Consider the following 17,054-nt stretch of genomic DNA (forward strand, 5'->3'; position numbering starts at 1 on the left):
GCTAGAATCCAGCTATGCTGAAAATATATATCTATAGTAAAGAGAAAAGGGTTTGTATAATTAGAAAAATACAAATTACTTCCAAATGTGCCTTATCGCTCTCACGGGACACGGCATCAGTTATTCTCTGCATTATAAGGATATGAAAATTGTTTCAAGTCAACGTGTACCTACCTTCTCCAAGCAGTGGACCACATTAACCACACCCGAATGCAAGTAAGAATACTTTTTTCTTGTTATGTTATATTATGTTGGCATAGTCCTTTGATTCCTTTACCTGGAGATGTTTCACCTCTATTTGGGTCATGACTTAGAGGGCTCTGACACTTTGGCCATGTCTCTCCACAAGCTAGCCAAACTGTCTTAATTTGTTATCCATTTAACTTTTTTTTTTATTCTTTGTGTTCTGTCCATGATATAGTTCTTAAGTGAACTCCCCTTGACAAGGACTTCCTCCCTCCCCATATAGATGACTTAGAAGTTTGTATCTGCATAGGAATAAATTACAAATTTTCAATACAGTTTGTATTATTCCTAGCTATACAAACGTGAGTCATTTATGCAAAGGTTTCACCTCATCTACCCCACAACTCTGGACCAGGATAGAATGAAGCTTGCCTCTCAGTAGAGTGTAATACTGCTTAGTAGTGGAATTGCCTAGTAACCTAATATAGTTACTTATTAGGTACCTTTTCTTTTTGCCTGGTCCTAGAAAATCTACATATATGTAAACCCTTATAAACTACACAGTTTGTATAGCTAGGAATAATACGAATTGTATTAAAGATTTGCCGTATTTAGAAAATATTCTGTTTAACAACAAAACTAAAAGAGGAACTACTGGACAACTTTGAATGGGAAATTATCCCCTCTCTTTTCTGAGCTTGTTCATTTGTTCCATTAATGGTTGTTGGTATCCTTCAGCATTTATTTCATTTCCAGATACTCGATACCCTACTTTCTCTGCTTTCAGTAACTAGAAGAAGATATTGATTTTTGTTGATAGTATATGTAAGCATAATGGCTATATTGTACCCCTTCTTTTCAGGAAAATGCTGATAATGAATCTGTGACAAGTGATGTTGCTGGTCAAGCCTTGGTAGAAAATATTGCTCATAAGCTGTTCATGTGGGCAGATGGAGAGGATAGGGCTGCAAGGTTTAACAAGTAAGATGCTGGAATGTTTTTGGTGACTTTATTTGTGTCACATTTGGTACAAGTTAAGGTGGTGCTGATGTTTAGTTCTTACTTTAGTTCTAAATTGACATTAAAATTGGCATTCTATGGAACAGATGTTTGAATAATATTAAAAGTAAAGTTATTCCATGATCTAGCTATTTATTTTTCATTGCACAGTTATAGTAGCAATGTCATTAATTTTTTTCTAAGTCTTATCTCTCTCATTGAATCATCTGTAAAATTCAGACTTGTAGTCTTGAAAATGTCCAGTGATTACCAAATTCTATCATTCTCAGAATGTTCATACCAAACCTGTTAATCATATTGAGTTCAAAGTACAATTGTGATTGTTTCCAGGTACCAGCAAATATGAGTTCTTAAAGGTGGAAGTAGATCATTGGCTTACCATATGTGCACATGCATGCATCGAACTTTGGTTCTCCAGCTTTGCTTCATTGATTTTGAATCAATGTCTTTTAGTATCTTTTTTTATACTATTTCCTTAAAAGCTAAGCTTTTTACAATATTCACTAATTTCATAAATTTTTGGCACACATTTTGTGTGTCACATGGCGTGTGCCATAGATAATAATAAATGATGAGAGGCGGTGAATTAGACGATTTTTACATCGTAAGAGGATGTGTTGTCCAAGTTAATTTTCACAACAATAATGAGCTTAAATCTTCTTCAAAGCGAGTGAAATAGAACTTGAAATCTTGTGAGTTACATAATGGGAAAAAAATACAGGTTTCTCCCTGACTTTCAAATTACTGGAAAAATCATAAAGATGATTAACTTATAAATGATAGACACACACGGGGAGAGCGGACACTCTGGGAGACAGTTATATGATGAAGATTATTATAACTAAAAAGAACAGTCATTCAACATCTCGTAGCGTATCGACGCCCGCCATGGTTGAGATAGGCTTACCATGGCAGGTGGGCCTATTGAGGGTTGCCCACTCACTACTGGGCCTCAAATGTAACTAGTATTCGACTGGGGTAATCTGGGCTTCCCAGCTGTTCTTATCCCATCATTGCTTGGGTCTGAGGGCTTGTCTCGCCTCAGGGTAGCAGTGGCAGGTGATGCAACCACACCAGACTGGTTCTCACCCTGCATCCTCTCTCCCCGGTGTACCTGTTAACATGGAAACAAATTCAGTACACATGTGTTTGGGTCAGCAAATAACAAACAATGAGGAAAGCGGCTTGGACTGCTTCCCACACTACCCATGGATCGGGGAGATGAGATCATAAGTTGGCAACCGCTGCCCTACGTCCTGCGCATTTACTTTAGTTGGTTTTTGGCATTTGTCTGAAATTATGTTTGTTCCGTAACCGAAATACAAACCACGCTATTTACATAGAGTTTTACTTCGGCGTAGCTGAAATGACGAGCCATTAGATTTTAACGAGGGTTAAACTACCCCCGCGCTAGTTAGCACGGGGGTAGGGCCCCCCCCACACACCGGTGAGCTGCCTTACTTCACCTTTGGCTCGGACGATGTACAGACGTGTCTGTCTCGTCCTCCCATTGTTGACAGCCTTAATCTGTTTTTCTTTTTCTTACAGTTGTGTGTTTGAAGTTGGCCTCTACCTTTTCTTCCCATTATGCGGAAGTGCCCTGGACTTCCCGACTGCCCCTGTGGAACATTCATGTCGGCGGTCGATACAGACCCTCACACCCTTTGCCCGCAGTGTCGAGGTCAACGGTGTGAAAGTGATAAAGTTTGTATGGAATGTAGGGAGTGGCCTACCTCCCAGTGGGAGAGGTTTGCCCGGCGGCGTAAGAAGAGTTCTAAGCGAGACCGTTCTCCCTCAGGGGCTGCCTTGAGGAAGGAAGGCACCAAGGACTCTTCTTCCGTTGCCCAAACCTCCTCCGAAGCTCCCACTCGTTCGATCTCTTGCGAGAGGCTGCCGAGTGGTAGCATAGGTCTTTCTTTTGTTTCCCAATCTCGGGGTTCGGGAGAGGGTGTTGCCTCCCATAGCGAGGCAGCTCCCCCTCCTCCTCCGGGGGAGGACATTGTTGATTTTGTTGATTTTGATGACCAAACTGTCTAACAATTATCTTTTCCAGCTTTGGGCTTCCTTGGGGCTTAAGGGCTCGCCCTCCAAGGAAGCCCTGTTTGATCTGATCCAGTTGGGGGCAGCTGTCCAACAGTCGCCCGTAATACCAGAGGTAGACCCTCTGGCTATTGTCGACGTTGTTGTGGCAGAGGCGTCCGACGGGTCGGGTCAAACCCCGGCTGCTGCTGTTGCGGATGTTGCTGAAAGCTCAGGTTCCCCCTCCGAACATCCTTCGAGGGGAAAGCTGGGTCCAACCGTCTCTCCTGCGGGTGTTCCTCCCCCTCGGGGGAGTGCACTGACAGAGACTCCTCTTCGGAGGACCGACGACGTTGATACCCTGCCTCGAGGTCGTCTTCGCCGTAAGGCTCGCCCTCCTCTTCGCCGCCGAGGCCTTCCTTCTCCTTACAAGGGAGTTAAGAGGCGCCTTCTCTTTGGGTCTTCATCTTTGTCGTCCCCTGCAAAGGATTCTTCTTGTCGGGAGCAGACCGTAGCGGTGACATCACTGGACCTCTCCGCAGATCGTTCGCGATCTCCTGCGCCTGCCAGATCCTCCTTGATCATTCAAGCACCGGTCCCTTCGGGGCAGAAGGGCTTATCCCACTATGTGGGTAGGTCCCTTCCGCGTTAGGTTACACCTGTGCGTCCTTCAGTAGCACGCAAGCGCCAGCGCTCTCCTGATCGCCAGCGCCCTCCTGCTCGCCAGCGCCCTCCTGCTCGCCAGCGCTCACCTGCTCGCCAGCGCTCTCCTGCTCGCCAGCGCTCTCCTGCGCGCAAGCGCTCTCCTGCTGAAGAGTCACCTGACTCTTTTCGCCAGCGCTCTCCTGCTCGCCAGCGCTCTCCTGATCGCCAGCGCTCTCCTGCTCGCCAGCGTTCACCTGCTCGCCAGCGCTCTCCTGCGCGGAAGCACACTCCTGCGGATGAGTCAACAGACTCTTCTTGCCAACGCTCGTCTGATCGCCAGCGCTCTCCTGATCGCCAGCGCTCTCCTGATCGCCAGCGCTCTCCTGATCGCCAGCGCTCTCCTGATCGCCAGCGCTCTCCTGATCGCCAGCGCTCTCCTGATCGCCAGCGCTCTCCTGATCGCCAGCGCTCTCCTGATCGCCAGCGTTCACCTGCTCGCCAGCGCTCTCCTGCGCGGAAGCACACTCCTGCGGATGAGTCAACAGACTCTTCTCGCCACCGCTCGTCTGATCGCCAGCGCTCGTCTGATCGCCAGCGCTCGTCTGATCGCCAGCGCTCTCCTGATCGCCAGCGCTCTCCGGATCGCCAGCGCTCTCCTGCTCGCCAGCGCTCGCCTGCGCGCAAGCGCTCTTCTGTCCTTGCTGCGCGCACTGCGCGTCAACAGTCTCCTGAGCGCCGTCAACCTCCTGCTCGTCAGCGCACTACTGCGCGCCCAGTTCCTGATGCGTGCCATGCGCGCCATGCGCACCAACGTTCACCCACGCGCCCACGACCTTCGGATCTGGGCGCAGGCAAGGACATTGATCCTTTGCCTCGCCAGCGTTCCCCTGCGCGTCGACCACCGCCTGCGCACCACCGTGCGTTTTCTCCTGTGCGCACTTCTAAAGTGCATGCGCGCCCGCGCGCCCACGAGTCGACTCCTGAGCCAGCCCACGAGCGTTCGCCCTTGAGCACATCAGTGCCCCCTGGCCCTGCGCCCCAGTTGGCAACTTCTCTCCGCGCTATTGCGCCCCATTCTACGCGTCAGCGATCTCCTACACGCCAGCGTTCTCCTACGCGCCCGCGCTATCCTTCGCCTGTGCGCAAACGCTCGCCAACGTGCCCACGCGTCTGATCGCCACAGGTCACCGACTCGCCCACGCGCTAACTCGCCTGTGCGCAGTCGGTCGCCTACTCGCCCCACGCGCCATCGCTCGCCAACGCGCCATCGCTCGCCAGCGCGCCATCGCTCGCCAGCGCGCCATCGCTCGCCAGCGCGCCATTGCTCGCCAATGCGATTACACTCGCCTATGCTCCACCGATCGCCTACGCGCCATCGCTCTCCTGATTGCCAGCGATCGCCCGGGCACTCGCGCGCACCCTCACCTGTGCATCCACGCACACCTTCGCCTGCGCGCCCACGTGCCCCCTTGCCAGCGCGTCCACGCGCCCACTCGCCCGCGCGTCAACTCGCCCGCGCGTCAACTCGCCCGCGCGCCTGCGCGCCTGCGCGTGACCCAGCGGTTTTGCCATCATGCGAGCGCCAGCGCGACCCCCAATGCGATTCCCGCCGGGTTTCGCAGCGCGCCCAACCTTGCGAGTTGCCGGGGCCGAGTGCTTCCAGATCATCCTCGCGATCACCATCTTGTAAGCGTCGAGCACGCATCCAGGAGCAGGAAGATTCATCGGAGAGGTCCAGGCAACATTCTTCTTCCCTTTCTTCATTTCAGGCAGGCCCAGTAGTTTCCACTCTTAAGGATCAGCCGATCCCCTTCCCTCCAGCGGGAATCGCTGACACTGCGTCAGTCAGCCGCCAGCCTTGGTTTAGTTCCCTGATGAAAGCGGTCGTGCAGGCTATGAAGCCAGCCCTCGCTGATCTGGGACTAAAACCAAAGGCTCCCTCGCCCCCGCTGAAGAGAAGGAAAGGAGTGGATTTCGGGGTAACTTCTCCCAGGGTTAAGCTGGCTCCCAAGAGGTCCGTCGGGAAGGCCCCTTCCCCTTTGCAGGCGTTTTCTCCTTCTCCTGCAGACGAAGCTTTCCCGTCCTCAGGAGAATCCAGCGAGGTGAGGCACTCTTCCACGGCACCAATGAGAGGAACCCCACCTCAAGGAAGAGAAACGTCTCGCGTAGGAGGGACCTTCCAGACCTCTTTGGTAGAGTCCTGTATCCCTCCCTGGAGGGAGACCAAGGACTCAAAGACGATACCCAAGTCATCTTCGAGGATTCGTCCAGAGCCAACCATTCCCCGGGAGGACGTCCGCGTGTCCCCCCAAGAAGAGCCAATGGGGACAGGAGACTTAGCTGCCAGTCCACAAGGAGGAGAGCAGCGCGAGTCAGAGCATGCCTTCTGGCAGGTCCTTAATCTAATGAGGCAACTCAATAGTTTTAAGGACCCCGAGACCGCCCCCCGCGAAGGCAAGGATACGATTCTATACCAAGTTTATGGTATTTAGAAGCCCCCCAAGGCCAGTGCAGCCCTGCCATGGTCCCAGGGGGTGAAGAGTGCCAGGGACAAGGTCGAGGGCCAGCTTTCCGAGCTCGCCTCCTCCAGCCGTTCTTCTGCCGGGAACAAGATCCTCCCACCTCCTCGCGTTCAGCAGAGGAGGTACTTCGAGATCATGGAGGAGTCTTGTTTAGCTCTTCCCCTCCACCACTCTGTGGAAGAGCTCACCAAGGGTCTCTCTCTAGAGAAACTCAATGCCCGGCAGGTGACATTCTCAGCGTCGGAGATCCTAAGCCAAGAGAAAGTCGCTAAGTGTGCCATGCAGGCCACTTCGTGGTTGGATGTCTGGCTGGGGTCTTTGGGCATCCTATTGCGCTCTTAGGACTTGTCCAAGGAGAGCAATAGGAAGGCCCTGGAGACCTTCCTCCTCTCGGGCACGCGCTCCATCGAGTTCTTGGCTCACCAGGTCACTAACCTCTGGGCTAACTCCATTCTAAAGCGACGTGATGGGGTGACTGAGAGGTTCCACCCGAAGGTCCCCGCTGTGGATGTCAGCAAGCTCAGACATTCCTCCATCCTTAGAGGAAACCTGTTTGAGCCCAAGGATATAGAACGGACAGCTGAGAGGTGGAGGAAGACGAGTCATGATTCGCTCCTCCAGAAGGCCCTTACATCTCGGCCCTACAAACCTCCAGCTCCTTAACAGCAACAGCAGCCTCGCAAGACACCGAAGCTGGCTCCGGCAGCTAAGATCAAGGTTTCTAAACAGCAGCCCTTTCCTGTCAAAGACAAGAAGGGCGGAAAGTCCTCCAGGGGAGGCAGAAATCCTAGAAGGAGCGGGCGAGGCCGCAAACGCTAGGATTGGCAATCCCCCTGCGTGTCCACCTGTAGGAGGATGCCTGCAAAGTTGCATGCACAGGTGGCAGCAACACGGGGCCGATTCCTGGACGGTCTCTGTGATCGGACAAGGATATCGCGTCCCGTTCATAACATCTCAACCTCCCCTGACAGCGAATCCAGTGTCGTTGAGCTCCTATGCCATGGGATCGGCAAAGGGGCTAGCCCTCCAGGAAGAAGTCGAGACCATGCTCAAGAAGGATGCTCTCCAGGAGGTTGTAGACGGGTCCCCAGGCTTCTTCAGTCGACTCTTTCTTGTAAAGAAGGCGTCTGGAGGCTGGAGACCGTCATCGACCTCTCAGCCCTGAACAAGTTTGTCAAGCAAACTTCGTTCAGCATGGAAACAGCAGACATGGTCAGACTTGCAGTGAGACCGCAAGACTTCATGTGCACACTGGATCTGAAGGACGCGTACTTCCAGATCCCAATCCATCCGTCTTCCAGGAAGTACCTAAGATTCAGCCTAGACAACAAGATCTACCAGTTTAAGGTGCTGTGTTTCGGTCTCTCCACAGCACCTCAGGTGTTCACCAGAGTGTTCACACTGATATCTTCGTGGGCGCACAGGAATGGCATCCGTCTCCTCCGTTATCTGGACGACTGGCTGATCCTGGCAGACTCTGAGTCGACCCTTCTTCGACACCGAGACAGGCTTCTGGGAATTTGCCAAGATCTAGGGATCATGGTAAATCTCGAGAAGTCCTCTCTGCTCCCAACACAACGACTGGTATATCTAGGCATGATATTAGACACCAATCTCCACAAAGCCTTTCCATCAGACGACAGGATAGCAAGGCTGAGGAGGGTTGCAGAGCCTTTCCTCAGTCGAGAAGACCTTCCAGCCCAATCTTGGTTACGTCTCTTAGGTCACCTAGCCTCCTTGACCCGTCTAGTTCCCAACGGCCGCCTCAGGATGAGATCTCTGCAGTGGCGGCTCAAGTCCCAGTGGAATCAAGGCATCGATACCCCGGACTCTCTGGTCTCGATAGGACCTGTGATGGTAGCTGACCGACGACAACCTTCGAAAGGGAGTGGATCGTCTCGTCCTTCCCCCGGATTTGATGCTGTTTTCGGACGCATCAAAAGAAGGGTGGGGGGCCCACGTTCTGAACCAGAGGGCCTCAGGCCTATGGTCAGAATCAGAAAAGTACCTCCACATCAACCTGCTAGAGATGATGGCCGTATTTCTGGCCCTTCAACAGTTCCAACAGACCCTGGCGGGCCACTCCGTGGTGGTGATGAGCGACAACACCACAGTAGTGGCTTATATCAACAAGCAGGGAGGTACTTTTTCACGACAGCTATCCCATCTTGCAGTAGAGATACTGAGATGGACCGAAGTCCACTCGATACGTCTATCAGCTCGCTTCATTCCTGGCAAAAGGAATGTGCTCGCCGACAGTCTGAGCAGAGCGTCGCAGATAGTGAGTACCGAGTGGTCTTTGGATCCTCAAGTAGCCAACAAAGTCCTGACTTTGTGGGGTTCCCCGACAGTGGACCTGTTCGCGACAGCCTTGAATTTTAAGCTGCCGCTGTACTGCTCCCCAGTCCCGGACCCCAAGGCACTCTGGCAAGATGCCTTCCAACAATGGTGGGACAACATCGACGTCTACGCCTTCCCACCGTTTTGTCTGATGAGAAGGGTGCTCAACAAGACCAGACTATCGGTCAACTTGTCAATGACCTTAATAGCTCCGCTATGGCATCATGCAGAATGGTTCCCGGACCTTCTGCAGCTCCTGACGGAACTCCCGAGAGAGTTCCCCCACGACACGAGCTACTCAGACAACCACATTGCAACATCTTCCACAAAGCCGTAGCATCGCTTCGGCTTCACGCCTGGAGACTATCCAGCGTCTCCTCACTGAGAGAGGCTTTTCGCAACAAGTTGCGGAAAGGATGTCTTGACACCTGCGAAAGTCATCCGCAGTGGTCTACCAGGCGAAGTGGAGAGTCTTCTGTGGTTGGTGTCGTGGGAGGGGTATCTCTCCCCTCGATGCCACTATTCCAGCAATAGCGGAGTTTCTCGTGTATTTGCGGGAGGAAATGCGCCTTTCGGTCTCGGCGGTGAAAGGCTATCGCTCAGCGTTAAGTCTAGCCTTCAGGCTGAAAGGAATAGACATTTCCTCCTCGCTGGAACTTTCCTTACTCATACGAAGCTACGAGCTTACCTGCCCTCAGTAGGAAGTGAGACCTCCTCCATGGAACGTGGTTCGGGTCCTCAGGGCTCTGAAGAGACCCCTGTTCGAACCATTACGCCAGGCCTCTGACCAACACCTGACTTGGAAGACGGTATTCCTGCTCGCTCTGGCTTCGGCCAAGCGGGTCAGTGAACTTCATGGTCTCTCATACGACATCGCCCATTCAAGGGGATGGGGGGAGGTAACGTTCAGGTTTGTCCCTGAGTTTGTTGTCAAGACTCAGAACCCTGGAGTGCCGGACCCACGGTTCGACTCCTTCAGGGTTACGAGTCTCCGTTCCGTAACAGATAACCCAGATCATGCGCTACTTTGCCCAGTAAGAAGTCTGAGGCATTATCTGAAGAGAACAGCTGCAGTCCGTCCCCGCGTGCAAGCTCTGTTTGTGAGCACGGGAAGGACGAAGAGGAGGGTCACCAAGAATACCATCTCAGCCTGGATTCGACGGACCATTCATCATGCCTTGAATCCAGACCCTCCTCCGTCACGTCGCCCTAGGACACACGATGTCAGGGGCATCGCCACGTCCCTGGCCTTCAAGAGAAACTTCTCTGTGATGCAGGTGTTACAAGCTGGGGTCTGGAAGCGTCAAACGACCTTCACAGCCCACTACCTGCAGGACGTGACCCACAGGAGCCTCGATACTTTTTCTATCGGCCCTGTGGTGGCTGCACAACAGCTGGTCTAACCTCAGGCTCCTTAATGGACAAGTAGCAGAAGGTTGAGGGCACTGTTACCCGGTTTTAGTCTGCGTGAATGAAAGAGTATGTCTGGCCCTTACTTCTTTCTTCATCCTCCCCTCTCTTGGGGAATGCAGCATCCTGGGTCTCTGCATAGCTGACCTCAAACCTCTGCAGGTAAACCATGCTTCCTTGTGTTCCTAGTATTAAGAATAATACTGTCGCGTCCCCCATACCCTGACGAGGTGGTATTGGGACATCCTAGCCTAGAATTCCATCTAAAGGACTTCAGGTCAACTTCCTAGGACGAGTCACAATTCATTTCTCCACACACAACTTATGTAGGCCGCACGTTTCTTGCGTAGCAAGAAATTTGCAAGGTGCAGGGACTCTTTTTCTCGAGTGCTGCTTACTCGGATTCTGAGTCCCTGGGTAAGCCAAAGCCAGTAAGGCTGGGGACTTTCCATCCTGCCTAAGGGTAAGTCACCCTATGTAAATAGCGTGGTTTTTATTTCGGTTACGGAACAAATGACAAATTCGGAGATAATTTGTATTTTTCCTAACCATACAAACCTTAGCTATTTACACATATTTGCCCGCCAGCCCTGTCCCCCAAGACGAGTCCTACCTCTAAGTGAAGTGAGACAGCTTACCGGTGTGTGTGCGTGGGGGGGGGGTAGCTAGCTACCCCTCCCCTACCCCCGTGCTAACTAGTGCGGGGGTAGTTTAACCCTCGTTAAAATCTAATGGCTCGTCATTTCAGCTACGCCGAAGTAAAACCCTATGTAAATTGCTAAGGTTTGTATGGTTAGGAAAAATACAAATTATCTCCAAATTTGTCATATTTGTACGTGACAAATTCCCCTCCACCAGACTCAAGGCACATCCTCGAGCCTTAGCAGAATTCAAAACTACTTTAAAACAAAGCAAATGCCATTAACTTTTAAGAAAAATCAACAAAACCAAACCCAACTGAAAATTACTCTACACTAAACAAAGTCTCCATGATCCTTGGGAAGCCTTGTTCACCTCCAGCAAGGATGAACAAGACTTCGATTAAAAATTCATACGTAATAAGTAATTTCACAGCAAATGGACACCGGTGAACAATTATCAATAAAAATGAAACACATTTTAAACTCAGTAAATTACTCATTATCAGTGAACACGTGTCAAAAATAATTAAGGAAACAAATTAATCATCAATCAACACTACACATCTGTACTGTATTCATGATGTATATACTTTATATATGAACTCGTATGAATACTACATAATTTATCAAGAAAACATCATGGAGGACAGTGACTCAAAATATTATGTACAACTTATGCAACAGAAAATAACTTTTGTATTTTAGAATACTTAACTTTTCAAAATCCTACTAGCCATTAGTGAATGCAGTCATCGTACAAAGATAATGAATGCCCTCATATGTCAAGCCTAAACTCTGGCTCATACACTGGACTCTCAGTCTGAAAGAGATCTAAGATATAGTACTGGTAAACACAAATTCATTACACAGTCATTATGTTCCTAACCAAAACTGACAATTGCTAGCAAAACACTCTAAATTACACAAAAGAAACTTTTCCAAAAAAAAAAAAAAAAAAAATTCCTGGGAAAATCTTTATTCAGAACACATGTGCTTGGGTCAGCAAATACCAAACAATGAGGAAAGCGGCTTGAACTGCTTCCCACACTACCCATGGATTGCGGAGATGAGGTCATAGGTCGGCAACCGCTGTCCTACATCCTGCGCATTTACTTTAGTTTATGTTTTTGGGATTTGTCTAAAATTATTTAGTTCTACATGACATGTGGTTGTTAATAGTAGAGCTAAGTTTAATTATTTTTATTGTATAAAATGTATTTACTTTTCTTTAATTATAATATAATGAGGACCTGCTTACGGTCCTCATCGGGGGATGCCCACCCTTTTTAAAGGACACATCCCAGTTCCTGATCGTCCTGCCAGCTGACCCTTCAACCTAGCGCGTAAACAAACGCGCTCGCCGAAGCGCGTAGAACACGTGCGCGCACTCGCCGATCTTCTTACGCGCGCAAGCGCCGACGATCCACACAAGCGCCGACGATCTTATTACGCGCGCAAGGGCGACGATCTCATCCGCGCTCGGGTACCGATGGTCTCCCGCGCGCGCGCGCGCCAATAGTCTTGCGCGCGCCGATGGTCTTCCGCGCACGCGTGTGCCAACAAACTCGTATGCGCGCGCGCCGATAGCCACGTGCGTGCGTGCCAACATTCTGGCCCGCACGGGCTCTTCATTCTGATCCTGCACGTCAATCTGATTCCTGCACACTATATGAAGTTTCGCCCGCGCGCCACCATTCTGGCCCGCACGGGCTCTTCACTCTGATCCTGCACGTCAATCTGTTTCCAGCAGTCTCCCGCGTACGAGCCCCGGGTATTCCCCATTGCGCGCTCCCCAGCGCAATCGCCGATACCCTCCCACGCGCGAGGCTGCCGGACAACGCGCCGTAAGGGCGCCATCACCGCATTCCCCCCCCCCCGCAAGCACAGAATAGCGAGCTTGCCGGTAGGAGGGGAAGGTTCCAGAAAGGTCCAGGGACATTTCTTCCTTATCTTCCTTCTTCTTACAGGCAACTCCTCCAGAGGGAGTGTCTGACAGTGTAGCCGTCAGCCGGCAGCCCTGGTTTGGGGCTCTAATCAGAGCGGTAGCACAGGCTTTCAAGCCTGTTCTCTCTGAGTTGGGCCACAAATCCTTGGCTGCATCTACTCCCCTGAAGAGGGAAGGAGGAGTTTCGGACGCGGCAACTTCTCCGAGGACGAAGCTGTCTCCTCATAAGTCTTCGAGGCAGGCACCCTCCCCCCCTCAGACTTTTCTCCCTCCCCTTTGGACGAAGATTTCCCGTCCTCAGGAGAGTCATGTGAGGTGAGAAGTTCCCCATCACACCATTGAGGGAAACCCCACCTCGCACGGTAAAGTCTTCTCGAATAAGGGTGTAGAAGAGCCTGCCTCCGTCGTTGTTGGAGTCCTGCATCCCTTCTAGGAGGGAGTCAAAGGACTCCAAGACAATACTGGGAGGCCCCTAGCACCGGAATCTACAGGCTCAGACATTCTTCCGTTATGGAAACGAACCGGTTTGAGCCTAAGGACGTGGAGCAGGGTGCTGAGAGGTGAAGGAAGTCACCAAGACTCCCTCCTACATAGGGCTTTGACATTCAAGCCCTATAAACCTCCAGCACCCCAGCAGCTACGTCCCACCAAGACAACGGCAGCAAAGACAGTGGTGTCTAAGCCCTTTCCGGTCAAGGACAAGAAAGGCAAGAAGTCCTCCAGGGAAGGGAAGAATCCTAGAGGGAGCAGCCGAGGCCGCAAACGCTAGGATTGAAAGTCCCCCTGCATGTCTGCAGTGGGAGGATGCCTACAAGATTGCGCAGACAGACGGCAGCAACTCGGGGCCGATTCCTGGACGATTTCCGTAATCAGTCAGGGATATCGCATCCCGTTCACAACATCTCTACCTCCCCTGAGGACGAATCCGGTGTCATTTAGCTCCCTTGCCATGGGATCAGCAAGGGGGCGGGCCTTTAGGGCAGAGGTCCAGATTAAAGCAAACTCCGTTCAGCATGGAGACCGCAAACACGGTCAGTCTTGTAGTGAAGCCGCAAGACTTCATGTGTATGCTGGATCTGAAGGACAGGTACAGATCCCAGTCAATCCGTCTTCAAGGAAGTACTTAGGATTCAGCCTAGACCACAAGGGGTACGAGTTCAAGGTGCTGTGTTTCGGTCTCACCACAGCACCACAAGGTTTTACCAGAAGTGTTCACCCTAATATCATCGTGGGCACACAGGTTCGGCATCCGTATCCTCCGTTAACTGGATGACTTGCTCATCCTAGCAGACTCGGAGTCATCCCTTCTTCGACTCCGAGACAAACTTCTAGGACTTTGCCAGGATCTGGAGATCATGGTAAATCTCGAGAAGTCCTCTCTGCTTCCCACTCAAAGACTGGTTTACCTAGGCATGATTATAGACACCAATCTCCACAAAGCCTTCCCATCAGACGACAGGATAGCAAGGTTGAGAAGGGTCGCAAGCCCTTTCCTCAGTCAAGAAGAGCTTCCAACCCAATCGTGGTTACGTCTCCTTGGTCACCTTTCATCCTTGGCTCGTCTAGTTCCCAACAATCACCACAGGATGAGATCTCTCTAGTGGCGGCTCAAGTCCCGGTGTAATCAAGGTTGCGATTCCCCGGACGTCATGATCCCTATGGGTCCTGCGGAACGGACGGACCTCGAGTGGTGGGTGACAGACGAGAACCTATGAAAAGGAGTGGATCTTCTTGTCCTTCACCCAGATTTAATGCTGTTTTCGGACACCTCAAAGAAATGGGGGGGGGGGGGGGGGGGGGGGCACGTTCTGTACCACAGGACCTCAGGCCTGTGGTCAGAATCAGAAAAGTGCCTCCATATAAATCATCTAGAGATGAAGGCCAGTTTGTTGGCCCTTCAGCAGTCCCAACAATACCTGGCAGGTCACTCTGTGGTGGTAATGAGCGATAACACCACAGTAGTGGCTTACATCAACAAGCAAAGAGGTACCTTTTCGAAGCAGCTATCCCATCTTGCAGTAGAGATACTGAGATGGACCGGAGTTCGCTCGATTCTACTATCGGCGCGTTTCATTCCAGACGAGGAATGTGCTCGCCGACAATCTGAGCAGAGCGTCTCAGATAGTGAGTATCGAGTGGTCTTTGTGTCATCTAGTAGCCTACAAAGTCCTGACTTTGTGGGGTTCCCCGACTGTGGATCTGTTCGCGACAGCGGTGATCTTCAAGATTCCACCGTACTTCCCCCCCAGTCCCGGATCCCAAGGCACTCTGGCAAGATGCCTCCCAACAACAGGGGGACAACATCAACGTGTACGCCTTTTCCCCATTCTGTCTGATGAGGAGGGTACTCAACAAGACCAGAATATCGGTCAATTTTTCTATGACCCTCATAGCTCCGCTATGGCATCACGCGGAATGGTTTCCGGACCTTCTGCAATCCCTAACGGAACTTCCGAGAGAATTCCTTCCATGACACGATCTACTCAGACAACCACATGCCAACATCTTCCACAAAGCCGTAGCTTCCCTACGACTTCGCACCTGGTGACTATCCAGCATCTCCTCGCTGAGAGGAATTTTCGCAACAAGTTGCTATTAGGATGTCTAAATATCTGCGAAAATCATCCGCATCTGTCTACCAGGCAAAGTGGAAAGTCTTCGGTGGTTGGTATCTTGGGAGGGGTATCTCTCCACTAGATGCCACTATTCCAGCAATAGCGGAGTTCCTCGTGTATTTGCGGGAAGAAAAGGCGCCTTTCTATCTCGGCGGTGAAAGGCTATCGATCGGCCTTAAGTCTAGCCTTAGGATCAAAGAAATTACCTTTTTCTTCCTCGCTGGAACTTTCCCTACTCATACGAGCTTATGAACTTACCTGCCCTCAGTCGGATGTGAGACCTCCTCCATGGAACGTGGTTCGGGTTCTTAGGTCTCTTAAGAGACCTCTCTATGAACCATTACGCCAAGCTTCAGTTCGCCACCTAACTTGGGAGACGGTGTTCTTACTAGCTTTGGCTTCGGCCAAGCGAGTCAGTGAACTTCATGGTCTCATATGACATCGCCCATGCAAGGGTATGGAGGGAAGGTAACGTTTAAACTCGTCCCTGGGTTTGGTGCTAAGACTCAAAATCAGGGGGAGCCGGGCGCTAGGTTCGACTCCTTCCGGATTCGAGTCTCCGTTCTGTAACAGATGTCCCAGACCTTCTCCTACTGTGCCCAGTAAGGAGTCTGAGGTTATATCTCAGAAGAACGGCTACAGTCCCGTCCCCAGGTGCAAGCATTGTTAGCACTGGGAGGATTAAGAGGAGGGTCACCAGGAATACCATCTCGGCATGGATTCGTAGGGTGATCCATCTGTCCCTGAATCCAGACCCTCCTCCGTCATTTCACCCTAGAGCACATGATGTCAGGGGCGTAGCTACGTCCCTGGCCTTCAAGAGAAATTTCTCAGTGACGCAGGTCCTTCACAGCCCACTACCTGCACGATGTGACTCACAGGAGGCTCGATACGTTTTCTATCGGCCCTGTGGTGGCTGCACAACAGCTGGTTTAAAACCTCAGGCTCCTTAATGGACAAGTAGCAGAAGGTTGAGGGCATTGTTACCTGGTCTTAGTCTGCATGAATGAAAAGATTTGTCTGGCCCTTACTCTTTTCTTTATCCTCCCCTCTCTTGGGGAAAGCAGCATCCTGGATTCTCTGCACAGCTGACCTCAAACCACTGCAGGTAAACCATGTTTCCTTGTGTTCTGAGTAGTATTAAGATAATACTGTCACGTCCCCATACCCTGACGAGTTGGTATTGGAAGAGTCCTAGCCTAAAGTTTCCTTCTAAGGGACTACAGGTCAACTTCCTAGGACGAGTCACACTTCAGACCTTCACACACAGCTTACATATGCCGTAGCCCTTGCGCAGCAAGGTTCTAGCGAGGTGTAGGGACTCCTTATTGTTGAGTGCTGACACACTCAGATACTGAGTCCCCGGGCAAAGCCAAAAGCCAGTACTGGCTGGGACTTACCACCCTTCCTAAGTGGTGAGTCACCCCTATTAAATAGCGTGGTTTGTATTTCAGTTATGGAACAAATGACAAATTCGTAGGTAATATGTATTTTTCCTAACTATACAAACCTTAGCTATTTAATCAAACTTGCCCACCAGCCCTATCCCCCGTGAAGTCCTACCTCTAAGCAAAGTGAGCTCTGCACAGGTGTGTGTGAGGGGAGGGGGGGGGGATAGCAGGCTACCCTCCCTACCCCTCCGCTAACTAGCGGTGGGGTAGTAAACCCTCGTTAAAATTCTAATGGCTCGTCATTTCAGCTACGCCGAAAG

At 51.1% G+C, this 17,054-nt stretch overlaps 1 protein-coding gene across 1 annotated transcript in view; it reads left to right on the forward strand.

Annotated features, from left to right (window-relative positions):
• Positions 1-17,054, forward strand: part of LOC137658715 (vacuolar protein sorting-associated protein VTA1 homolog) — a 76,046-nt gene that overhangs the window by 37,059 nt on the left and 21,933 nt on the right. Inside the window, exon 3 of the mRNA XM_068393712.1 lies at positions 1,049-1,167. Within this exon, the coding sequence (XP_068249813.1) occupies positions 1,049-1,167 (119 nt within the window). The remainder of the gene's footprint in view (positions 1-1,048; positions 1,168-17,054) is intronic.

Source organism: Palaemon carinicauda, chromosome 19, assembly GCF_036898095.1.
Source record: "Palaemon carinicauda isolate YSFRI2023 chromosome 19, ASM3689809v2, whole genome shotgun sequence".
Taxonomy (NCBI): Eukaryota; Metazoa; Arthropoda; class Malacostraca; order Decapoda; family Palaemonidae; genus Palaemon; species Palaemon carinicauda.